Genomic DNA, 27,207 nt, shown 5'->3' with positions numbered 1-27,207 from the left:
TCGCAGCAGCTCGCTCGTGCGGGCTTTCTGCAGCCCTGCCCACCCCATCTGCGCTGGGTGATACCACCCTGGAGTGGCATCTGTAGGTAAACAAACTGCTGTTCTCAAGTGGAAACACGAGAGTGGTATCAGAACTGCCACAGCTGAAGGTCCAGCAGAAAAAAGTCTTAGAGGTGAGATAGACAAACAACTGCACATTCATAAAAAATAAGGAGCAATATGGGACATAAAAAGACAAACCCCAATAAATGGTTGTGAGAAATATAGTGGGACACTTGTTTTGCTCAGATTCAAGGTTTTTACAGGGAATGTTTCTTCACATTGTCATCTCACAGACTTCACTAATAAACCCACAGAAAGACATGGTTGTGGAAGCTATGAAACCTCCAGATGTATTTCTTATTGTTTATGTGTTCATGCATTCATTAGGGTGATTTTCTCAAGAGTCAAATGGGAAAACTGAAGTGTTTTACTTATGCCAAGAGAACAGCTCTGTTAGCTGCAATCATTTATTAGGATCCACATTTTTCAAAAAACATGAGTATTCAGGGCTTAATACTGACACTTGAACAAATATATTGTCAGTGCCAAATGACAATGAGATGCACTAAAAGTTCCAAATTGCATGTAGCGGTGCATTACAGCAAAATATTCTGGTTTGAAATGATGATCCACCATTCCATGCAATTCATTAGTAACATAGTTCTACATCAAGACAATGCATGTGTCTGGTTTAGAGTGCTGTGAGCAGGGTCTGCAAACCTTTCAGTGGGTAAGAAAGAGAAAAATATACAGCCCTCTGGCCATTCTGACTCTGTGGAAAAGAGACACATCCTTGAGCAACTGTCAAAATGAATAGAAACATATGAAAATACACTCAAAATTTCTCTTGTGTCTTGGCTTCTCTATTTGGAGAAAAACATGTGGGAAGTTAACTCTTTCCTATGTACAATGTATGTACATGCAGGACACAACTCCATAATGGAAGAAAACAGCACCAATTTTTGTGCTTCCATGACTGTTCTGTGTAATGCCAGCTCTCTGATACTTTTCCTGAGAACAGGAATTGAATGGTGGGATCAAGGAATCATTGAATAATAGAATAGTTTGGGTTGGAAGGGATCTTAAATATCATCTGGTTTCAACCTGCCTGCCATGGGCAGAGACACCTTCCACTAGACTAGACCGCCCAGAGCTCCATCCAGCCTGGCCTTGAACACTTAGGATTGGTAAAGGTGAAGACTTGGTCCAGTGTCTAACTTCAGAAGAATAAAGGGAAATTCTTGTCTTGACAAATAATTAAGAGATGGATTCAAGGTACCTCATAGCTGCCTCAATAGAGGGAAGCTTTATTAGCCTACAGGTGCATAGTACATAGAAAGAAGAAAGAGATAATATTTTGCAGAGTTTACAAAAGCATTATAGAAAATTTTGACTTAGCCTTATTGTAAAATTGAACAGTTCTATGCTTCCAGCACCAAGGACTGTGATTTGTAGCACAAGCTCACTCACCTCATTGTCCTGGTGATTAATTTCACTAAGATTTGACTGCTGCAGGAGCAAGCTCAGAAGCCTGTGGAAGCAATGATATAATCAGTGTTCTGTACTCCTGACTAAACTTGAAAAACCGTCAGTTTTTAAAAAACAAAACGTGCAATTTCATGAAAAATCAGTATTAGTGATTGGCACAGGTCAGAATCTTAGGTCTCAGCTTTGTCACATGAGCAAAACAAATTGGACTTTAAGGCTTATGGTAACAACAAAAGTTTAGAGTTTGGAATTAAAAGAAGATCCACTCAGAATAACTCTTATGCTGACTGCTGGGCTAGAATCAGAATGTAAAATATTGTACATGTGTGCAGGTTTTGGTAGTTTAGAAATTTGCTGCCAACATATTTTATAATGTCCTAAGTAACAGAGATGCCAGCTTCTGTAAGGATTTTTCACTCTATTTAACTCTCGGAGTAATGTGATGTAATGTACACATTTGTGTGCATATGTGTGTAGATGCATGCTTGCTGAATGTTTACACACACAAACCCCAATATTTTACAAGGCCACACAGAATGTCTGCTGGAATAGGCCATTATTATGGCTTAAAATATAGCACTGCATAGGTTCACATTTTATAGAATATTGGACTACAAGCACTCCTGTCTGGTGGTGGGAAAAATAACGTAGTTAAATGAAATATTATTCAAGTACCATAATATTTTAACACCTTTTCCTTTTGCTATCTTGTGAAGATGTTCTGAAATCACTACAGGTTTGGCAAAGCTGGCTGTGTTCTATAGCAGGATGCTAATTGTTTAGATCATGTACATGGCTGGACCATGAAAATTAAAAACTCCTTCCATTCACATGCTGCAGCAAAGCCAATCCTAATATGAATGAGCAGTTCTTAGGATTATAGCAAAATGAAGGATATATCCTCAGTGGATCAGTGTGCAAACTTGTGGCTCATCTAAAGGTGTGAATTTGGTAGAAACCTTCATAACATGGACATGAAGAAGACATACTGTTTAGCAAGGAAAGTAAAAAATAATGAAGTATAAAGGAAGGAAATTTGATAAATGTAAAGATAACACAGAAACAAATGTATAAAACCCTGCATTTATTTCTATGCAGAGGAGACTGAATAAAAATATTTTGCTACTTTTTATCTTCAACCACTTCTAGTGTATCCTCTGGATTGAACTGTGCTCAGGTGTGTGCATCAGATTAACGTTTCATGTCAACTTTGTTCTTCCCTACTGGTAATAAAGAACTAGCTACATAAAATATTCAAAAGAAGATATTTACATCTGCTTAGGGATGATTTTGACAATTCTGCAGGTGGAAATCTTATCTATAGGTAACATCATCCCCAGGTGTTGAAAGTCCAAATTTAGGATTCTTTTAAAGTAGAGTCCCTAAAGGGTGATGATTGGGCAGATTCCAGCACAGGGATTTTGCTTTGACTTCAAATCCATTTGCATATGGATACAAATTCTTGTAGAAAAGAAGTGTCACATCTCCGTTTCGGAGTCATACTGCAGGAAATCTGAAAAGGATGACACTATGCTTGTTGTGAGTGGTTGGGTCGAAGTTTGTAAAAGTTAAGAAAGATTAGCAAAATGACTCAAAATTTCAGAAATTCCGTGTCTGAAAACAGGTCTTGGTAAATACCAGCTAGAGAGGAAAACCAAAGTGAAATAACCATAGTATGCTTGTAAAACCATTTATCACATAGTTTTGTAATCTGATACAGGACTCTGTGGTTCAACTCCTGATATGATCAATGACACCACTGTATGTGAAAGAAATCTAATTATTTGACTAGAATGTTTATCATGAACAAACTTTGACTCAGTTACACCATTAGACCACTATGGCAACATAAGTGCTACATTTAAATATGTAGATATCCACCCAAGCAGCTGAGGTTTCTCTGCTATCTACTCTTAAAGGCATAGATCAGGAATGAATTCTCTTTCCACCTTGCCTGTTAGGCTCTGTGGAATGCACTGGAGCACATAAATCAATTATCAAATCAATACATTAATTGTCTCTGGTCTTCCCATGCTGCCTTCAGCATGTGAGGTTGTAGCAGCAGACTGCTAGCTTTCAAATTTAGCTGCAAAAGCATTTCACAACTGGCCATTGCATATTCTCTTTTGGCAATGACATAGGATGACAAGGCACTGACAATGACCATGACGGGAAAACCTCTGCTTAGTGTTCCAGGCCTGTGTCTGGGCATGGAGCAAACCCAGTGGGAAGACAGAGGAAGACGAAAACCATGCAGAGCAAAGAAGGGTCTGTCTGTATCCTTGGAGAACGTGAAAAACATTCAGGGGACCTAGTGTGCTCCTGGTAGAGTAGATTAGCGTTCCCTTTCAAGTAGCAACATGTGTGGTGCTGTACAAACATTGTCTTCTTTCTTGTGTGGGCTTTGTTTAATGATAGGGACCTTCTTTCTGCAGAAACCTCAAATCATTCTCTCCAAGTGATGCATGAAAAGCAAAGACAATGTGGAAAATTAATAAAGCTGTTAAAAAAGGCTGGAGAACAAGACCAGCAGAAATGGCCAGGTGTCTGGCCTGGTCTGACATGGCTACAGCAACAAAATTATGGATTCAGTGATGAAGTCCCATGAACATATTGCATGTACTGAATGTTTTACCTGTTTCTAATGTCATTCTACACCTTCAGGCATGACTTAGGGGAGTTTTTTGATTGAATTTACTCAGATATACAAATCAAAATTTATTAAACTGTCCTATTGTCACAGGCTGGAACCAGAAAAAGAGAATCTTTCTTAAGAGTTCTGTGAAGACACTCTGTAGCTGTTACTCTACCTTCAGTAAAAGTGGTTAAAAATGAGCCAGACCACCAGTTCTTAACTTCCCCTTTAGGGTTGGGGATTTTCAGAGAGGTTGTCTTGTGGAAAACTTTTCTCACATTTGCCATGCTACTCAGAGGAGAAGTCCAGAGAAGGAGTCTTGTACTATTTCATGTGGTAGGACAGAAAGGTAGTTGGGCAGGGGAAACGTAGGGTTTCAATCTCTCTTCTAATTATTTTCCCTCCTCCAGCTATTGCAATACTAAAACAGGCTCCTCTCTTTACCCGGCCATCAATCCCTGGTACACAAGCATTGCACAATGTTTTTCCTCCTCTCTACCCCCTTCACGGTAACCACTAAACAAAGACACAGGTCACAAGCGTAGCTGTCACAACTATTTTTCCTGCTGTGGGCTCTCCTTGGGGAGCCAGGCACATACCTCACGTCAGGCTCTGCGGTGGCAGCGTGTAGTGGCAACCTCCCATTCTTGTCAGGTATGTTCTGCTTAGCACCATTCCTGAGCAGGCTGACACAGCCTTCCAGCCAGCCCTAAAAAAGAAATTGGACCAAATTGGATCAAAGAGGAAAGTGAAAAGTATAAGGCCAGATCTTTTCTTCTTGATGCTGGGATTCACATGTGATTGCAGCCATTTCTGTCAACAGAGAAACTGGAATTTTTTCCTCAGTAGAGGTTTCTAAGCACTAGGAGTAGTTCCTCTTTGGAACTACTACCTCAGTCTCAAACTACCTCAGTTGTTAATTTCTCTGATGAAGTGTTTCATTTACACTGTGTTTTTTGGTTTTTTTTGGGTTTGTTTCTTTTCCCCCTGCAAGCACTAACAGTGATTAAAAATCTGCTAATTCCTCTATCACTAGCAGATACTACACATATTCTTGCACGTGAATTCAATCATGCTGGATTAAACCAAGAACACGAGCACTCAATCTGATTTTGTTTGTGAGATTTTAGCAAAGATGGCAAATCAATGGTAAAAAGCCTTAGAGTGCGGTCTTATAAATGTTGTTGCAGAAGTTTGTACTAGTGGCAGTGTTAGACTGAAAATAGCACCAAAACAGATGGGATGAATCAGTTCTTGGACTAAAACCTTCTATTGATCACCTCAACATAAAAGCAAGTAAACAGTCTGATTGTGACTGCATAAATCTTTCAGCATATACTTGTCTGAAGAAAACCAAGCATGAGTTTAAGTGTTTTGTTAAAACTTCAGCAGACAATTGACAAAGACCATTCCCTCTTGTATGAGCTATTTTGGATTCGCATTACGAGCATTTCTGGGGAAAATGTGTGGAATGATAGGGTCAAAACACCCCTGTTGGAGCTCTTGGTGGAAGTACAAGACCTCCAAATGCCACACACAGTCTTGACTGTGCAACGCTCCTGAATCCATTTGTCTGGTCAGACATCACAGCAGAATTCTCTCTGGACCTCTTGTTATATCCCTCACAGAAATGGAAATGGAAACTTAGAAGCCTGGGCGGTTTAAGTCTTTTCCAGTCATTTATTTTTTTCCAAAGAATATTTTTCTCCTCCGGGAAAAGAGGAAGGAAAAAAGAAGCGTGACAGTTGTTATGGGATTTTTTTAAAATATCTTGCAGAGGAAATGTTTGTTGTCAAGTAAGCGGGGCATGCTCCCTGCACTGGATGAGACTGCCTGTTTTGTTATTTTCTACACTTATTTTCTGGCTGAATATTGCATAGCTAAGCAGGAACATTGTTTTTGTCCTAAATTTTCAGGAAGAAACTACGTGCAAGGGATGTCATTTAATTAGGCTGCCACAGTGTCTGTTTAAATGCGCTGGCAGTCATCCAGCTTAACTCATACTGTGCAGCCATGGCGGCACACTCCTTCCTCCTTTCTGTCCAATTAATGATGGAAGCCCAGTCTGCTCAGCTAACTTGGTCCCCACTTTCTCTCTGAAACCTGAATTACCTCCTGCAAGGAGTAGAAGACTAAGGAGAAAAAGACTATTGTTGCTTCAGTTCAGACAGATTCTTAAGTACAATTCTTTTCCCAAATGTCTGAGTGGGATGTCTGCCCCTCCTGTAATTTGCAGGTAGATTGAACATCAGGGGCTGCATTGTTCATGATCTGAGCAAGTGCACCAGCACCTGCAGCACCTAGAACTTCAGCCCCCAACCTGGCCATCCAAAGTCCAGCATCACAGTGAAAAGAAGCAATGCCCTGGTTCATACAGTATGCAGTAACACTTGCCTGCTGATCTTCAGAGTCTGAGACAGGAAAGCCCTCACTAGAGCATAAATATCTAATGCTGGCTATGCAAGAGGGAGAAGTCAATCTGCCTAATAACAACAAGAGGGGACTTGTAGTGTACAAAAAAAAAAGCAATTTTCTTGTGAGATCCTCATATCATGCACTGATTTTACAAGCCAAAAGAGAAAGGACACTCTGACAGGAGTGTATGACAGGAGACCTGATCCTCTTGTAATAATCACTGCTCAGCTTTGCATTGTAGTAAAGCTTCAAAATCAATTCCTCTCTTGTCTAGAACCAAATGTTTTGTGCTTTTTCTTTCTTCCTGTAGTATAAGCAGAAATCTTATTTGGTCTGCACATTTACTCCCTTCACTCCATCCTTGTCCCCCAAGTCTTGGTACCAAATAAGTTGCCAGAGATAAACTGGTGCGTCCACAAGCATCTTGAGTATTAATATTAGCTCCCATCTTCAACAGAAGCTTCACTGTGTCAACCTGGCGTCCTGACACCGCATGCATCAAAGGTGTGCAACCTGGGGAAGAAAGCCAAATTTATTTTAACATTTGTTGTGTCATGTCTATAAGATATAGTTTCTTATTTTCTAATCTTAACACTGGCAAACTAACAAATCCTTTCTCTGACAACTGTCCAATAGTTGTACTCAGCTTTTTTTAGTCAGGAAGTAATTTCTATGACAGTCGCTGACCACTGTTTTTAAAAAGAGCATGACTATATTAGCAAAAGTTTTGCCTCATTAACTCTGCTTTTCTGTTGATAAGTTCCCAAAATGAACTTTTGGCTTTGTACGCCATTTTGGAGGCTGATATCCTTCAGAATGACTAGTAACCAGATGGTGCTTGTCTAATTTTCTCAAACCCCAGCTTCATTATGTCTGTATATTCAAAAGACTTCAAAATCAAGCTGTTTCCCTTGCAAAGGTATAAAAGTTGGCCCTTTATGCAGACAATAACTTAATTTGAAGTCCGGATTTGCTCTACGATATTTTATTTCCTGTTTTTATAGAAACTTTTTTAATATTCTGCAAAAATTTTCCATTTTGAGAAACGCCTGAAATCTCCTTTTAAACCTAATGCTCTAATTTCTTCATGAAGTGTTGTACAATTTAATTGCTCCCTCTTCCTTCCATTCTGTTAAATGCTGAAAAACAGCAGGAGATTTTCCTGCAGAATCTGACAAAGCATTTTAAAATTACTAGGCTGGGAATAAACATGAGTACTAGAAACTATAAGACTAGTAGAAACTTCACCTATAGTTGAAGAATAATTATTCTTACTGAACTCAATGAATTGCTGAGGAAATGTGCTACTCAACCTGAGGTCATGCACAGCCTAAAAAACGTGCAGGATATGAGCTGTATGTTTTGTGCTGCAATACTGCTCTTTAGTTACATTTGCATGGACAACCTAGGAGATAAGTTAGTTCCAGAGCTGAAGTACTCCTGGCCAGTCCATCTCCTCCTACTCCACCCACCATTCACACCTAGTCTTTCTCCCATTAACGAATGGACAGGGACCATTTTGTCTTGAGTAAATTACCTCTGCTAACCAGTAGATGTTTTAAAGATATCAGTTAGAATGCCTGGTTTAAAGTATATGAAAAACTGGTAGCTTGGTAAAAGCTGTTAAAGATTAGAAAAGACAGTGTTCATACGGACCCCTTATAAGAAACTGCAATAAAAAAAATACCTCTGACAAAAAAAGTTGTCCTTGAGAACAGCTTCCAGAGATCTGTGGTTCTTACTCACTTCGGAAATAGATGCATATAAAACCCAGCCAATGTACAATAATTTGTAATAACATTAAATAGTAACTGGAACACAAAATGAGCACAGCCTGACAGATAAAACAGATAATTTAGATAATTGCACATTGTAACCATTGGCAAAAAAATTACTTGACCAAACCATTCAAACTGTGACTGTACACATACTATAACCTCTGCTTTAAAGATGTCCAGAATGTCATTTGGCATTGGTAAAAATATTCTTCCCCTGAAATGTCAGCAGTTTCTCAGCATACCCCTAAATAAGACAAATTAAATAAATGGTAAAGGACTGTCTAATCATAGTAAAACAGCTTATTTGTAATCATATAATAATATCTTACAATTACAGGGGGAAGGAATAATCCAAACTGTGTATTTCCAGTGGATGTTCCAAGGAATAACTCAAATTTCCCATATTCTGCTACTAAATATAATTTTCTGAACTAAAAAATCAGAATAAAAAAATGGAAAGTTTAATTTGCAAGCTGAAGCCACAGATCTCCTGAGAACAAGCTGGGCCTTCATTTACCCTCTCTGTCACAAGACTCCAGGATGGAAGGATCCTCTCGGATCACTGCAGTCAGGGTGTTCACATCGCCGTTAGCTGCTGCTTGGTAAACCACAGCCAGGTCCATCTCCTCTGCTGCATCACCTGCAGACAAGGACCACATCCATGAGCAAAGAGAGAGCAAGCACAAATGACAAACAGGAAAAATAATGACACTTGTCTCACTGAGTTTAAATAACTGTGTAACTTGGGGCGGAACAAAGTGTATCTAAACAGCACTGTGGTTTTTGTTAGTCATCTGAAAATTGGTTTTCATCATAACTTCTTCCAAAAACTTTCAAACATAGACACTGAAAGTACTTAAGAAAGATTCTGGAAAGTTTTCACTTCTTGTAAGAAATCATACTAACGTAACATGACTTGAAAAAAAATGTAATAACTGAACTAGCTCGTAATATTTCTGGCTGCACTTTTATGAGATAGGATGAAATCAGGACTCAGGTGTTTTCAATTTCGGTGTTATCCTTGTACCAGTCAGAAGACTGAGGCTTTTCACTTCCCTGTAATATCCAAGGGAATTCTCTTCTCAGGAGAGTAAACTTCTGGCAGCAATGGTTTGTGTTGATAATTCCTGCAAAAAGGAAAAGTGGACTATTGCTTGGAAGCCAGGAGAGGTTTATTTTGTTTGGCAGCTACAGTGTGAGTTATTATTTAAAGCAGATGCCTTGCAGGACCTGTTCTGGAACATTCCTCAGGCTTTTCTTTCTAAAGAAATAAGACTCTCTTTGCTTCTTTCCTTTTCACTTCCTTTCAGACTTGTCATGTCATGCTCCACATGTATGCACCCTCTTTGGCTTCAAGTGACTATTAACCTCTTAACTCAAGGAGTCAAAAGACTAGATTTTTGGGTGCAGGGTCAAATCTGATGTAATGGTAAAATGCTCTAGATATGTATTGTTGGTCAGAAACAGTCTCATGTTTCTTATTCCTATTAACTCAAAAATAAGCACAGCTGCAGTGAGTTGTACTGTTCACAATGGCTGAGGGTCTGTTGGGGTTTAACCCCAGATGTCCCCAATGTTCAGTCACTGCCCTGACCCCTGCGGGGTGGGAAGGAGAAACAGAAAATAGTAAAGTTATTGGGTTAAAGTAAGAACAGTTCAATAATTGAAATAACACATCATCATCATCATCACCACAGCCACCACAACAGCATCATTAATAATTGTAATAAAAGGAGAGAAACAGATGAATAAAACCTAAGAAAGGCAAGCGATGCACAATACAGTTGCTCGCCACCTGCTCACTGGTGTCCAGCCTGTCATGCTGCAGCTCCCCCCAGCTCCATCCTGGCCATGCTGCTCTGTGTAGGGCACATCCCTTTGGCCAGGTCGGGTCACCTCTCCTGGCCTTGCTCCCCCAGCCTCTGGGGCACCTGAGCAATGCAGAGCACGGGACACTGAAATGTCCTGGATTTAGGGCGAGCACTAACTACGAACAACTAAAACAGAACTGTGTTTTCAACATTAGTCTCATACTAAAAGCAAAATACAGCACTGTACTGGCTGCTAAGAAGAAAAAACCAACTCTATTCCAGGCTAAACCAGGACAGGGTCAGAGCTATAAAACCTAACATTGTCCAGCCACTCCACTACCTTGATAGCTGGAGAAAATGCCTAAGTCACACTAGAGAGTTGATCAAAGATAATCTGATGACAGATTAAGTGACTGGTGACTTATCTGTCCTGTCAAACTTCTGGAGATAGTATGACTATTTATATTTTTTAATATAATATGATAAAAGATCTATAAATAATGTTGTAAAGTATTAGCCACACTGCTCATGTTGTGATCAGATGTTGTATCAGATAAACTTACATGAGCTCTATGCTGGATTTCACAGCCTAGCCTAATTCTGCTCGTGATCTTCTCTCACTGGGTGCAATCAGTACTTTGGACTTCAAATTTGGCTGCCATGGAAACACAATCTGCTCTTACCCTGGAATGGGTTAGTCTATCAAAGCTGGAACTCTGGGAATATTAAAAAGCTGATGTTAATCTGCCTTTGCCACAGATTCCCTCTCCACTTGTCCTCAGCTAAAGAGAATCTAATTTATTTTCTTTCTTAACTGGTATTTTAAATTACACACTTCATAAAGTTTGTGAATAAAAATGTTGACTTTTATTCTGTTGAGGGGTCTGTTGCTGAGGCAACTGTTCATTTGGCTCAGGAGGTTTGTCCTGTGGGCTTGGGAAATCCAGAGGGATGAGGAGTCATTGCTGCTGGACAGTCATCATCAGTAGGTGAAGAAAAAGAAGTGATTTCACCACTGGTTCAGTTAGTAATATTTCCTTACTACATCAGACCTGAAGATGCCTCCCACAATCAGTACACTCAGCAAAAACATGTTAATGACAAGCTCAGGTCTGAGTGGTTGGTAGCTTGTGATGCTCCTCTTGTCCTCCAGTCTCTGGAGGTACAACCAGAGAGGGTGGTGCCAGCCCTGAGCATGGCTCCTCTCACGGCTGCTGTCGTGTACAGCTGTGCAGGTGCTGTGTGGGTGTGCTAGAGAGAAGATGCTGCAGGCACTGGGAAAGAAACTGCGAGATGCAGTGAGGCAGGCTGTGAATCAAAGGGGCCCTCATCTTCTTTGATGCATTACCCATGTAAATTTTGTACTCTATTTTTTTGCCTTGTAGGTACTTGTTAAGTATTCCTGCTGAGAGTCAGGAGCACAGAAATCTAGCCACCAAAGGGAAATCTCCATCTCCTGAGCAGAGCAGTTTCTTACCTGGAGGGTGCTGTGGCAGGAAGATAAGGACAAGGGTGCACTCCTTCATGGGTGTCTCTGAACTTCTCTGCCCTTTCCCCACTAGGTAAAACCAAGACACTTCCCCTTTGCTTCTGCTGGGCTCAGTCTGCTTTCCCCAGAGCTTATTATCCTTTTGCATAAGGAGGGGAAGTAAAACTGTGGATGGATGGATGGATGGATGGATGGATGGATGGATGGATGGATGGATGGATGGATGGATGGATGGATGGATGGAAAAATGAATGGAGTGAAGTTTTGCCCCTGCCTCTTCTTGCAGAACACAGGCTCTATTCCTGTTAAAGGATGGTGGCAAGAAGCCACAAAGATTTACACTTCCCCACCCACAAGTCCAATCTGCCAGAGCAAGGAGAGGCAGGTGGAGCAGGCTGTCACCTGCCTGGGAGCCTGGGCCAGGAGGAATGGATGAGTGCTCCTGTTGGGATCTGAATAAAGATGACTGACACTAATTCCATTTCTGTAGGGTGACACAACTTCAAGTGGCATGTCTTGACCTGTGTGATTGTGGAGGGGGAGTGAGAAGGAGGACAGATAAATGGTCCTCTGATGCTTAACATGAAGGAGAGCAGAAAATGCTGGGAGAGCCCAGATGCCATTTGTGCTGGACGCACTTGGCTCCAGGTGAACAACATGACCACTTCATCTTCCTCCTGCTTACCCTGTCAAGGAATGGAGAAGTATGGGCACAAAGCTAGTAGGACATTTATTTTTGAAGACATTTTCCTGGGCAGAAGAGGAATGGTTCAGAGAGTGGGCATTTTGCAGAAGGCAACAGTGAAGTACTGAGTGCTTGTGTCCCACCCTCTGTGAGCTTACCCTGCTGGGGGCTTTGCTGTGGCTGGGTCACAAGCACCACATGGCAGAAAGGGACTGTGAACAACCAAATGCCTGACTCTTCACCTTCTGATGTATTACAGTTACTCCATTGCTATGCTGCAGTTCAAGAAATGTCACTAAGTACGGTCCCATTTCAAGTACATTTTACATTTTAGAGAATTGCTGTGATACTGGTGAAAGGAAGCTGTTACTCACATTCAGAAAGGCAGAAGATCCATTTCAGTGCTTGTGTATAGAGAAAGGCAGGGGAGAAACTGCAGGCTGACAGTAGTGGTGTAGAAAGGTCTTGAAGAAAAGATTAAATGATAGAGGGTGGTGCTAAAATCCTCAGAAACAATCAAAGTTACACATCAGTCTCTCTGAAATAACCTGCAGTGTTTTAAGAATGTATAATTTCTTCAAGGCAAAGTAGTTTTCTTTTGATCAAGAAAGAGAGTATACCAAAAGAGAATTATTACAGGATTCAGAGCAGTGAAATTGTGCTTTTCATTACCTTAATTTCCTGCTTAATTCTCCTCTGATGTACTATGGAGAGTGCATGTTTTACATGATTTGTGATGTTGGCTGATTTGTTGTTCTACAAAGTGCACATTAGAGGCGCGTAAGTGCATGCTTTCTAGCACATTGGATTTTTAAGTTCTATATAAATTTGTAGGAGCTTGGTGTACATGTTCATGTACATGTACATGACAATGATTGATTTTGGACTTCCTAAACACAAGATATTAAAAACTGAAGACAGAATAATAGGATAATTCACATTCATTATGAAAAAAACCTATTTATGCATGTAATTTATTACCCTCTCTCTCATAATCCCCCTTGTCTCCACCACTAGCCAAAGGCCATATATGACCTTCTACACCTGGCTGTCAGGACACAGTACTGTGTAGTTTATTGGTTTTCAGCACATCAGCATCCAGGGGCAGTGGGGGGGGCAGTTTTTGAAAAGTGTAACTTACTCTCTACTACTGCAATTTTATTGAACACTCAACAAAGTAATAATCCCTGTGGGTGCCTGGCAGCGCATGCACCAGCGCAGGCCTTTGTCTGGCTTCTCTGTTTATTTAGTAAACATTTGAAATCAGAAACAGCAGACATTTATTTAAATGGCACCAAGCAATATTAGGAAGGAATGGGTTCTGGTGCTGTTTGCCTTCTGTAAGTCCCACATTTCTGTTACTATTGTAAGTATTAAGAGATATTATTGAGCAAAAGAATTGTAAAGAGACAGTATTATTTTCAGACTTGAAATGCTGGGGATTTATTTTTATTTATAGTTGGGAGAATCTTCTGATGTGTGGGATGGAGAAAAAAGGGTTTGTGTGGACAGCTGAATTTTTTTTGGACCAAGAGAGAGAAATTTAGTGTGTCTGAAAGATAGTTTGTATTCTTCCATTGTTATAAATTGCTGCAATGAAAGACATTTCCCTTCTCCTTGCTAAAAAAAGGATACCTGCTTAAATCAATAATGTACCAACACAATAAGATGGTATTTAGACACGATCCACTATACACAGTAAGTTTTAAACAGAGTATTCTTTGCATAGTAACCAATGAGCTCAGTATCCCATTACTGCGTGTTTTGTGCTCCTGCTTCCCATCCACCTCCCACGCAGCTACCCGGGAAGGCACACAGTAAATCACAAAGCACCTAATGAGCAAGCATTCCTGCAGCGCCGGCACAGCAGAGGTGATGAATGTATAGTGAAGGGACCTTCTGGCAGGGGAGCTGATGTAGGTGGAGAGTGACACAGGCTGCAGGTGATTCTGGACAGAAATTAGGGTGGGCTCAGTGTGGAGAGTGGGCTGGCAGCAGAAGAGGGGCAGATTAGGAGCAAGGGGAGGTATAGGTAGATGTTGCCTCCCAACACTATCCCTTCTACCTGGATAAAATCATTTGGGTCCGAGGTCTCCTGCACTGCCTTCTGCCCCCCTAAATAATCTGGAGATTTGGCTTTGCCTTCTCCAGCCTCGGTGATATCCCAGCCTCATTCCTGGTACCACTTCCACTGGCTCCCTGGCAGCCATCCCGATGGCACTGAGCATGCAGGATTTTACCTCTGCCTGCCCACTCTGAGCCCTGCTGGACTGGCATGTGGCACAGAGGACATTCATAGTGCTGCAGAAGCAGAGGCTGGAATGGCTGGTTGGAGCTGCAGAAGCTCAGTCAGCCCCACACCTCTGTCCTGTTGGGAAAAATGCTCCTTAGGTCATCCACACATGATTTAGGAATACCTGTCTCTTTTCCTGCAGTACAGATCACCCTTTTACCACTGCACTTCCCTTTCTCCTTTATACTTGTTGGTAATAGATTTTTCTCTCTTGTCACTCAGTTTTACTTCCCACTCGTCCCCCATTACATGGGGGTCCCAGCTGGGTTGATGTAGACCAGTCCTCCCAAGACTGCTCAGGCTTTGAGTGCTACTGTGGCTGAAGGGCAGCCATAAACCCACCACTTTATATGGGCTGTATTCTCTTTGGGTTACCAAAGAAGTATAGGCAAGCACAGAAGTACAACCTGTAGCATTCAGCTTCCCAAAAAGTCAGTGCCTTCTCTTCCTCCTGCTTTCATTTTTGTCCCACTGTCAGCCCTTTTGTTGTGGGGACTGTGTGGCCACATCAGCTCAGGTATTTTGCAGGTCTGCACTGGAAACTGTGGCCACTGCACTGGACACTGTGGCCACTGCACACATATTGTTTGGTAAGCCAACTTACAAGAGAAATTTGTTGCAACAGGCATAATCAAGCAATGACAGTGTCCTGCTTTGGGAACATAAAAGGAATGTCGCTACACTTGTAGTGGATTAAGATGTAAGACATAAATCTTGCATTGACAAATAAAGACATGAAATTTAACATTTTAACTTCAAAACAGACAAGAAAGAGACATTTGTATTTCCATAGCAACCTTACAATGTAGAAAATCTTTACATTGGGAGTTTTAGTGATATCTTAAATTTGCAATTGTGGCAATACTCACCTATACAGATAAATTTCCTAAAGCAAAGTATTTCACTCGCCAGCTTCTAGCCCTTTTAGTGTAGACTTACGAAAAGAAGCTGTTCTTAAATTTTTTAGTCCATTTAAAACTGCTCTGTTTGCTAGTACTGCAACTGTTTTTAGTATCTATAACCACAAAAAGACCAATACAATATAAATATATATATATATCTCAGTGCTAACCATAAGAGTAGCCAGATGTTGTTGCTATTCTGCTGAAAATTAATTTTTTGAAATCACTGTAGCAATAGACTGAAATATCCATCCAGTCTAAAACTGATGGAAGAAATTCTTTTACATGAAACCAAAATAAACCTAATATTTCCCAAAAATTAATGTTATTTATTCTGTCAAGTAATCTTAGTACATTTGCATGGGACGCATTGGAGGACCAGAGGATTTTGAAATTAGTAGCATGTGACTTACCTTTGTGCTGGTCAAACACGGATGAGGAACTGAAATCCATTGTGATCTATCTCATTATTTACAACCAGACCAGACAAATGCCACCTCCAGGGTTCTCAGGGTAGAATCTCATATATTACAGTACACAGTTAAACGACAGCTGTCACCAGTCTTCCTCTCAGAGAATTAAACACGCTTTACGGCTGCAGGTTGTTGCCAAGGCAAGAGCCTGATGGAAACATTATATTCTGTTATGGACTGTCTTAAAAAGATGCTCCTGGAAGCCTGTCTGAGATCCTGCAAAATGCCATGTCTTCAGCGAGTGCAAGAGCCGGCGAGCAGCTCGGCGGCGCCGCAGCTCTCGCAGCCCAGCGAGGGCAGTGCGAGCGGCCCGGGCTGGCACACCGAGCATGTGCAGAGCCAGCCCGTCCCCGCCGGGGGTCGCGGCTCCGCAGGACTCACCGGGACTCACCGGGGCCCGTCGGGGCTCACCGGGACTCACCGGGGCCCGCCGGGGCTCACCAGGGCCCGCCGGGGCTCACCAGGGCCCTGGGGCGCGCTGCCCGCCCCGCCTGTGCCTGAGCGCGGCCAGGCCCCTGGTGCCTTCAGGCACCCCCTGAGTGAGCACCAGCGCGGAGAGCACAGCTCGCAGGGCCGTCCTCCCTCAGTTTGGTACCACAGAGTTACAGTCAGTTAAGGGACAGTGAAGGGACAACAACTGACGGCAAACTGCTGCGGCTGAAGCAGAGAGCGTTAGCTACAACGCTGCTGTTAGTACCGTGCAGCAGATACACGGTGCACAGCTATGCTGGTTTGGGCTGGGGTAGAATTCACTTTCTTCAGAGCAGTGGTATGGGGCTGAGGTGCGGATTTGCTGGGGACAGTGTTGGTAACACAGCGATATTTTACCTCTCCTTCAGCAGCGCTCACCCAGTGTCAAGGCCTTGTCTGCTCCTCAGTGTGTCCCACCAGCGAGGAGCCTGGGAGGGGTCACAGCTGGCAGGGAACACAGCCAGGGCAGCTGCCCACCAGTGACACAAATGACTATCCCATTCCATATGCTCAGTGTATAGGGGTGCAGGGGGAAGGAGGAAGGAGGAAGGAGAAAGGAGGGGACATTAGGAATGATGGCATTTGTCTACCTATGTCACAGCTGTGTCTGTTAGAGCCCTGCTGTCCTGGGGATGGCTGAACATACCTGTTTGCCCATGGAAAGGGATGAATAAACCCCTTGATTTGCTTTGCTTGTGAATGTAGCTTTTGCTTTTTCTATTAAACTGTCTCTAACTCAACCCATGAGTCAATCCACTTTTACTCCTTCAATTCTCTCCTGCATCCCTCTGTGGGCTACAGGGGGCTGGCTTAGATCAAATCGTGGTAACAGGGGATGTCAGACCCAGGGTTCCGTAACTTCAAACCCAGTATGTGCCAAACTGTCTTTGCACTTTGTTTTTGATCAGGCCTCTGTCTTCCTAAGTTGAGAACTCAGACCTTGTACTTTAAGGGGAGGGAGCCCTCATGATCTTTGCTTTGTGCTACATTATTTTTGTGAAAGAAAGAGTAATAAATGTACTGACTTGGAATCTACCTTGAACACTAGATTACCAGCATTGATTGGGGTTTTGACCAATTCCTATTACTACAGCACATCCTAGAGACATATATCCTACATGTCGATACAACAAGAGTTGTGTCTGGAGCTCATTCACATCCTGAGAACCTCCTTCTGAATAAATTCAAACTAAGTGTTTGGGAAATGATCGCATGTTCCAGGAAGCAACACAGGCTCAACAGCTTGAAATTAAACACCAGAGCTGAAACTCTCCAGAATGTGGCAGTGTGATCTCCTGATCTGATTAACTGTGAAGAGGCATGTGGTAAGACAGAGAATCCAGAGACAGGCTGTTTCTCTTTTCTCTGCTGCTGATTGTTTTGTGGTTTGCCTTGTCTCAGGCCAGCCTTGTTATACTGAGGAGGGACCCACTGTATGGCAAGTGCTGTCTATGCAATCTGGGAGCAGGATATTACCATTTGCATGGGCAAATGGTCAGCTCCTGACTGGCATCTCCTTGGGGCGAGGGTGGCTCCAGGGGTGGCACCAGCAGGTGAAGTCCAGTCTAGGCTAGTCTAATACATTGACTCTGTTCAATCAGCTGCCACGGCTGCTGACTTCATTGAGGAGGCACAGAGACTTGTCTCTGGTCAGGAATTTTGACCTGCAAATTGTCACCCCTAGTGATCTTGAAAGACCACAAAAGTGACCTTTGCTTTCTGCACATGACAAGAGGCCCTTTGTCCTCTGTGTACGCAGGATTTCTGACCCTGGGCACAGCTGCTGGATCCCCCACCCTCCTCCACCCAGTTCAGTCAATGATGTACTCATAGTTTTACCTGCCCATTTGCTGTTGCTGTGTCCCTGCCCCTTCGTTCTGCCCCTGAGATGAAGGCTGTGGCTTTGGGGATTACTGGTTCAGTCTCACTCTTGCATACATTAGCCTGGGAATGAGGCACACTCAGGTATGCAGCCAGGCAATCTAGGGGAGAAACACTTGTCTGCTGATTCCTTCTGTGTCCCATGTGTGGCACAATATTCCCTATAGCTCTGTGCACATTTGCCTGGGGCTTAGCTTGCCTTCACAGCTACATGAAAGCCTGGCATCTCCTCTGAAACTGGTGTCCACAGTTGCCATGGTGTCATGCACTGAAAACCATGGTGTCTTGTGTGTAGGGGGCATCTTCTCCCCTCTATGTCCATCAGAAGGGAAGTGAGGCCAGTGCTTCAGCAAAACACCTTTTGCCATGTAGATCTGACCACCAGGTGAACACAGTTCTGTTCCTCAACTACGGTATAGATATATCACAGCTTAGATACTGCCAAAAAAGCTGAGGTTTGGGAGGCTTGAGTCATTGACTTTCCATATTGCTTCTTTGGAAGAAATAAATGTCTCAAAATTCCTTATGGTCTTCTGTGTGCAGTGCCTATGAAAGCAGCTCTGGCTGGCTAGGGATAACAAAGTCACAAAAGACTTAGAGGCTAGCATAGGCAGCAGATAAAGATTGTACCTTTGATATTGTTAATTTACACTATTCTTTAATTTAAGCAAAGTATTTCTGACTTTTTATTCTGTCAGAAGTAGTTCGGCTTTTTCGAAAGTTTTTAGTGGTCCAGAAAACTGATGAAGAGGGAGTATCAGAAACATGGGCATCCTTTTTGCATCAGCACTTTGCTGTATGTAGGCTAGAATTAACTGATTCTCCTCCTTCTAATTGTTGTTCATTAGGTGAATGCAAAAGCTGTGGTGAAACCACAGTGGTCAAAATATATATTAAAATGCCGTGTAAATGTTATTTACTGGTGTGCAGAGCAGGGCTGAAAAGTCACAGTGCAGAGGCTGAGAGCTCATGGGTGCTCACAGCTGCCAGCTCCTGCTCTGTGCCACATTGCCATCACGAGCAGAGACTCAGCTTGGAGATCTTCTCTTCTCTTGCCCCTGCGGAGGACACTGGCAAGTGAGCAAGGGTTTTGCATCCATTTGACGAAATGGCACAGCCAATGCTTTGGAGGAAGGATGAGCCTCTCGCCTTGCAGAGCGCCTGGAGCAGCAGTGCCCCCGTCTGTAAGGCGCTCTGCCAGCAGCCAGCACTGCAGAGGCAGCAGCTCTGGCAGAAAATTTTGCTTGCCTGCTTTCTTCACGGGTGTGTCACAAGCCTGAATGTTCACACCCTCAGTATTGCATGGTAAGCATGGAATCCAGAGAACAGAAGCCAAAATTGACAGAGGGATACCATCAATCTTCATTTCCAGCTTATATATACTAGTAATAATTTGGTTGTTAAGCTTTTAAAATACAATGCTGTGTACTATTTAAAGTGCATTACTAACTCCTCATACAATTTTGAGCCCCATCTGCTTCTGTCTGGAAGATTAGCACCAAGCTCAGATGTGTGAAGTCAGAGCACTCAACAGGCAGAGGGAGTCAGCTGTGTTTGCTGGTGGGAACTGGTCTAGGATGCTCTAAGTGAACAAAACCTCCCTTGAAATGTTGGCAGATGAACAATAACTAGAGAAAGGAGAATAAAGTCACGCCTGTATCTTAGAGGTGCTCACAGAGTGAGGACCTACTCTACTTTTCTCCCTATTTTTTAAGGCCAAGTACATCCTCTGCTCAGTCAATGTGACTTTTTGCCCTTGACTTTGATGGGATCAGGGCATCTCTTGTGGTGTGACTTATTGGGATATCAGGAGCACCCTGTGAAACAAATTTATTAATGAGCCAATACTCTTGCAAGTCCTCTCTATGGACTGTTAAACAGTTACTGGTTTATGGGTATTGTTTAACCAAAGGATAATCTGATTACAATTAAGTAATCCAAATTAAATCTTTTTTCTAAGACTGATTGTTGTGCCCTCTTCAGAAGGAGTGGGGAGTCTCTCACTGAGCTTCTCACCCTAACCATCTTCTAGCTTTCTCTTGTTACCCTCCAAAAACTTCCTCATCATATTCCAGGTGTAAAGCTGCTTTCAGTGCCTCTGGCATGGTGTAAGGCTGGTTTGATGAGCCTGTCAGAGTACTTGAGCCAGGTATGCTTCTGGAGGAGCAGATGGGGTGGGTGTGGAGACCTGCTGAGAGTCACGGCGTGTCCGGTGTGTCTGTCCTGGGTACACAGGTCTCTGTCTGTCCTGTCTGTGACACCAGGGAGCTGCAGATGGGGCATGACACTTTCGTGGTGTTACACTGATAAAGAGAAATTTCTGTGCAAATCCTCACTTTTATATTTTTTTTTAAGAAATTCTGTTATTGTTTATTCTACAAGCTAACATAAGGTGAAAAAAAAGTGTCTGTTCCAGGTTAGATCAAAGGTTCTCCTAGCCAAGTAACGAGTGTTTGAATGGCATTCACCAGCAGTTGTCTGGCAATCTGCAGGACAAGTGTGCAGTGAATGATGTTTCCTCTGACCACTCCCCTGGTCTCCAGTCCTTTTCAGACGCCTGCAGAGAGGAGTCTCCAAGGCCGTCCTCTGATTCTGCAGAGTTCCAGAAGGTGGTGGTGTGGGATCAGCACTTGGCTCCATGAACCAGCAGGAGCAGTTCTTAAGCAGAAACATTTATATTACTTTCCATTAAATCCTTCTAAATGGAGGAAGAAAAGTTCATTTGTGGGAAACCAGTAATCTCTGACCTTATGCAGTGCATTAAGAATGCCTGCAAATTAATGAAGTCCCATTCCAGATATCAAAGAACAGTATAGAGCATGACTAATCATCTATGAATGGTAAGCTTTGAGAGCCTTGCTGAAAACGTTTGTGGTAGTAGATATGCACTAGTAAAATACAAGAAAAGCTTAACATATTTTTACTTCCTTGTATTTGGGATAGTTAAAGGTACATGTCCATTTGATTTGCTATATTTTACATTTCACTGCCAAAGTATGCCAGAGCCCCAGATATGAGAAACAAACAGAAAAAAAAGGTGTCTGTTACATGCAAACTGTAAATTATGACACAAAGGATTTAGTCCTGCATTCCTGGCATACCTGGGGCTCCTGTTGATATCTTACCCAGGATTATGAGATTTACTTCAGGTTTGTAAGGTAACAAGTGCATTAGCAGTAATGGAGCATGCAAGTCTGTGGTTTGGCATTGTTGTACTTGCCCAGAAGTGGCAACTTACACATGTCCCAATGAAACTCAAACAAAAATGCAAACATTTAACTGGTATCTCACTATATGTAGTGCACTCACTGTCAGAAGTTGAAGTTAAGCAGGTCAGTAGGCAAAGGCAGGTTCAGGAGAAGTCCAAAAACACTGGGCTAAACAACCTGATCCTTTAGAAAACTCACACTATGACCACATCCCAAGCGGCATCAGATTTGCAACTCATCTGGACTCTAGATTGCAGCAGAATTAATTATTGCTTTGATGCAGCTGTGATAGTTCTCAGACTTACAGACCTCTTTATGGACATCCCCTTCACCTGTACAATTACTTTTGTAGTTATGGTGAAATTATGGTGGCACTGGGAGGGCCAAGCAGGCCTTGTGCTCCCATGGTGTCCTACAGGACTGAAACCCAGCCTGAAAGTCTTGAGCTCCCAATGTTTTCCAGTCTACCTAGAGAAGAACATACAAAGGTTAGGAAAAGTGGCCAAGGTCAAGTACCATATATGTGGAAGGCCATAGCAGGGTCGCACACCTGGCTAGCAGTTCTGGGACTAGCAAAGGGCTTCCAAATGGCCATGATGGGTCAGTGCTCAGTCACTTGATATCCTGGCTGTGGGAGCAAGGTGGCCTTACTGAAACAGTTAAATACTAAATTGGGAGACTGCTCTCTTTTGCTGCAGTCTGCTTGCACAGGCTTTGCTGTTCCAGTTTACTGGAAATAATAATACTGTAATAATTCTAATTGGTTATTAATAGAAAAAGGTTCGTATACAGAACTGATGTACTTTAAAATACTTCAGTGGGTGTTTGAAGGAGGGCTGTTGTAAAGTGTGCTCATTTCTCACTGTGCTATCTAGAATGAGTGTGTAACAAATTTAGAAAATATATTTTGGTGCTGGCAAGTGGCTTTTATATAAAATAATTTTGAACTATGGGGACCTTTTCAGAGATTGCACAACCATCTAAGTGGGTCAAAATATGGCCTGGCAAAAGAAACTGAAAGCTCTTTGGGACCCCTTGAATACTTTGTGTGTGTTTATTCTGCATATGATGGACAGGCACAAACTCCCTTGATTTGTGCTCCCACACAAAGATAAGCCAGATTTTTTAGCTCAAGCCTAGCATTGTAATTATGCAATCTCAAATTTCTCAGCTTGGTGTGTCCGTCCATATATACAACATATATGAATGGAAAAAAAATAATTGCAAAGAGGAACTTTTTTGCTACAAATGTAACAAAAACCTTGATATACATTGGTTAGAAGTAATGAATGGATGACACACATAGATGTGATGCAGGAACAGGAGCATGAGAGTGGACAAGAGGAGGTGCTGCAGCTGAAAGGGATGCAGCACCCATGCAGGACTCTGTCCCACATGGCCTGGGGTGCAGCACAGTGCTGTGATGCATGCTAGGCTTTCTGTGGCACAAGTGGTTAGACAAGTACAGGCTTTCCTGGCAAAATTGCTCCACTTCAGTTGTTTTTCAGAAAGAGGGAGATGTTTTTCAGTCTGGTTCAGCAGGCTAAGGAAACATGCGCAGCTTCTTTGGAGACATAGCTTGTGGGAAAATGATGTTGCTTTGTCTCAGCTGGTTGACAATACAGCTTTCATGGCAGAAGCTGTCAGCAGTGGCAAGGACATTGCATATCCAGCCTGACTGGGGTACATGGTGGCCACAGCAGCTGTCTGGTGTCAGGGGGGGTCTGTGCCTGCAGCAGCTGCATTTCTGTGCAGCACCTTTAGGCCAGCACGGCTTCTCAGCTGGCCAGGGCTCCCAGCAAGCTCCCATCAGCTCCCTGCAAATTTCCATGCCTCTGGGCCTACCCTCATCCTGAGTGTCAGCCTGGGGTTGTGCTGAAGTGTGATTTTTGTACGAAGGAGCTATGGAATCACCTGTGTTTGTATGTCTGCCCAAGCTCCTTACCCAGACAAGGTGACTACAGCAAGCTCAGGACAGCAAGAGAGAATATACAGGAAAGCAAGTACTGCCCATGCCATTATTAACTCTCTTTTTCCTATCAGACTGTGTGCCTTTTGATTTGGGCTCTCTCTCACTCCTGTGACTGCTGGCTGTGCTTCCTGCTGGCTGGTGGGTGGGATATGGGGCAGGAGGATGTTCCCATCCTGTCCAGGGTCTCTGGACCGCGCTCTGCCCTCGCTGCGGGGAGCAGCTGCCAGGTGCAGCCAGGTCTCACCCTGCCAGCCTCCCAGCAGCAGGAAGGCAGGTGTAGTGGGAGGTGCTCAGTGGTGGTGATGGCACTTTTCACTAACCTCAGCCTTTAAAATCAACAGCCTGCAGGCCCATCCCTGCAGCCCTTCTGGGCACTTTGCAAAGCAACTTGAACAACCTTGAGAAAAACACTCAAAATTCTAAAAGTGGTTTTGTGATTTGCTGTGTGGCAGATTGAAGACAGAAGCATTTGGAAGTTCCTTGAGCATGTTTCTGTATTTGAATTATTTTAAGTTATAGCACTTTCATCTATTATATAGCTTCTTTCTTTTCTAAAGTAACTGGAGTCACTTTGGCAGTCTCTAAGTCCTAAACTATTCATTGTAACATTACCAGGGGCAGATAGGCTTGCATAGAAGTAAGTATAACAAGCACTTTCATTTTTAGAAAAAGTGAGTGTTATGGAATCGACCAAGATATTTTTAAGTGTGTGAAAAAGCATGCTTGATTTGTTTGTGCTAACATTCAAGTTGGCTTAACACTAAAGAAATCCTTCACAAATTACTTTTTCTATTTCACAGCTGGTTTACTATGAGTTGTGGGGTTGGTTATAATCCACAACTGTCTTGGCAGCTGCATGATTATCAAATCGTTGTGTCTGCAAACCACGAAAATGTCACGAGTCTCTATGGATGAGTAAGAAATTTTAGCTGGTGTATATTATTCTGTTGTTATAATAATATATCCATTTTTATCTCCTTTTTGAGATTTTTTTTCTTGTTTCTTTTCCACCCAGAAGAGATAAGTATGCATAAATCTTTTCAGGCAATTCTGACTGTGCAGGGATTTAAGTTTATGCAAGCAAGGCTGGAGCTTTACGATCTCCAGAAAGCATTTTAGTATGTAAATTTTATTACACATAATGCCTGTAGATGATCATTCAAACAAGATGAACAATAAATAGTTTACAGTCATTTGCCTACTGAGATTTGCAAACTGACACACATGCAGACACAGAAAAACACATTGTATTTTCACACAAACTCACTGTAGGGCCTTAACCAATCTTTAATGGGAAGCCAAGACAAATTATAAAAGTTCACCAAAAAGACATTGCAGAGGGCTCAGATGCAGAAAAAAAAGGGGAAATCTGTATGAAATAAAGCCAGATAACAGACAACCTTTAAGTGAACTTGCTTAATCAGGAGAGGATTTGCTGGTGGATGGTGGGGAGGGGGGCAGGAGACTGTCCCTGTTTCTCCTAAGTGGCACATGCTTCATGTCACAGGCAAGGAGAGCAGCTGTGCAGCCTCCTCAATCCACTTCATGGCTGTACTGATCTCTGCATAATTCATGGCAAATTTAAAACTCAGCCCAGGTGGGGCCACATGAAATAATTTCATCAAAACTCTGCAATAGGGCTGCGATGACAGAGGCACTGGGGACATTTTTCTTCAAAGATACTACAGAATTTCCAATATTTATGGGACAAAAAGGAATCTACCATAGTGTCTTCTCCAGCAGCTATGAGAAGCAGGTGCTTTCAAGTGTAGGAACTCCGTCAGTGGTGCTCAGGGACCTACATTCCTCTGAGGTTCTGTCTCTGGTTCCTTCCATATAATGTTACTGAAGCCAGTAGCTAGTGCAGATGTTTTGAGTTTGGTGAATATCTGCCACAGTGGAGAAAGAAAAGTGGTGATTTCTTCCAGTGGAAACAAATGCATTTTCTCTGTCAGATTGTTGCAACTGAGCACCGTGAAATCAACTGAATGAAATAATGAAAAACTTTCCTGGAATAAATATCTACATAGCAGAGCTAATGGGATGGAGATATTTCTATGAGCATTTTCTAAGGACCTCATGGTCAATGTAGAGCTGAGCCTGAGTATGTACAGCAGACAGTTAAAATTGGGGGAGAGGTTGCTATAGGGGGTCTTCTGCTGAATCTATGGATTTTTGGCAGTGATGAATTTAGACCTGTAATTACTAAAGCAAATTAAATATAGCAGGCAGAGGTTATAGTACAAAATACTACTAAAATACCTGCCAGAAAGGCTGTAAAGTATCTTAGGTTTGCTTTTCTTCTGGTAGAAGGGTACTCAAGAGAGGGGAGACAATAAAGTTCTTACTTAGGCTGCAAAGAGGCTAGAAAGCTTAGCATGCTTTAAATTGCTTAGCAAACACTGGCAAACTCTAGCTTAGAGTAAGGCCAATTCTATTGCAATCTGCTGCAACATTTTACTTTGAGCAGGGAGGACTGTATTTCAAAGAGCTGTCATCAGAGCTGGAGCAAATACCACTCCGGGAGTGACTGGGCCACACACTTTGTAGTAGAAAGTGTGCACAGTGCCAAACCAAGTAAAGGCAGAGTGACAAGAGGAGTAATAGGTGTAGGTAGCGATAGGTATAGCTGTTGTTTCATGTGGCACAGCACTCTTCAGGTGTTGGTGCTTCTCTTTGTACAAAAGATGCAACTAATTTGGTGTTCCTGCTGCACATCCCTCTTTTGGGTGCTAAGAATCCCGTAAGAACAACAGCACAACAGCCAGTCCACACATCTGTATATACAAATATCTGTAAACAGCATTCCCATACACATTTACACACACCTATATAGTGACCAGCCTAATGTATATGTCTGTTGCTTATTTGAAAAGGTACTGAAAGTGCTGTTGACTGAAAACTATTGTGAACCCTTTTTAGTTAATACTATTTGTAAACAGCCTTCAGAAGAACCCAGTATTTTATTGAAACCAATTAAAACTACGGATTTTCTTTAGATCCATGTTTTTACTCATCCCATTAAATACTGGTCACCTGGACATTTTAATCAGGATTTTGCTCTGTAAGGAGATTAGTTGGATAACATTTCTTGTTAATTAGGGTGGGTGCCTGCTAGATTTTTCTGAAGGGCATGTGGATGTATGAAGCAGAATGCTTTGGAGGACAAGTGACTGTGAAACCAAGATCAATGTTAGGACGCTGGAGAGTATATGACAGTGCAAACATGAGCGTTAGCACAGATGTACTTTTAAAACAGCCAATTAAAAAGACATTATTAGGAAAACTCCACAATAGACACACGTTTGTAGAAGTAGAAGTAACTGTGTCTATTCAACTACTATTCAAATGTACCTATTGTATTTGAACAGAAGATGTGTGCAGACTGCAGTTCAAACCAAACCAAACCAAACCAGAAAATTGTAATGAGAAAGCTAATTTTGGAAAAAACTATTAGAAAAGAGCTAACTTATTTCTTTCTCTGAATAGTTCTGAGGTGAAGATGTTTGTATTATGGTGAGCACCTTTACTGTTTGTGTTGTATGCACTTGAGACCCTCTTACATTTTCTACTTAAGTCCAGATTCTTTCCACTTTCAAAGAGAACAGAACACAAATCCCAATTATTTGCTTAGAATGAAGGACAACAATTCAAAAGTGTTGG

The 27,207-nt window shown here is 42.3% G+C and overlaps 1 protein-coding gene across 1 annotated transcript in view; it reads right to left on the bottom strand.

The window, feature by feature from the left end:
* ANKRD55 (ankyrin repeat domain 55) overlaps positions 1-15,991 on the bottom strand; it is a 45,970-nt gene extending 29,979 nt beyond the window's left edge. The window contains exons 1-5 of the mRNA XM_059492845.1: positions 15,952-15,991; positions 8,876-8,998; positions 6,963-7,093; positions 4,765-4,874; positions 1,513-1,573 (exon numbers count right to left, since the gene is read on the bottom strand). Of these exons, the coding sequence (XP_059348828.1) occupies positions 1,513-1,573; positions 4,765-4,874; positions 6,963-7,093; positions 8,876-8,998; positions 15,952-15,991 (465 nt within the window). The remainder of the gene's footprint in view (positions 1-1,512; positions 1,574-4,764; positions 4,875-6,962; positions 7,094-8,875; positions 8,999-15,951) is intronic.
* Between the last annotated feature and the right edge of the window lie 11,216 nt (positions 15,992-27,207).

The sequence above is a fragment of the Ammospiza nelsoni genome, chromosome Z (assembly GCF_027579445.1).
Source record: "Ammospiza nelsoni isolate bAmmNel1 chromosome Z, bAmmNel1.pri, whole genome shotgun sequence".
NCBI lineage: Eukaryota > Metazoa > Chordata > Aves > Passeriformes > Passerellidae > Ammospiza > Ammospiza nelsoni.
This window is presented reverse-complemented; position numbering and strand designations above follow the sequence as displayed.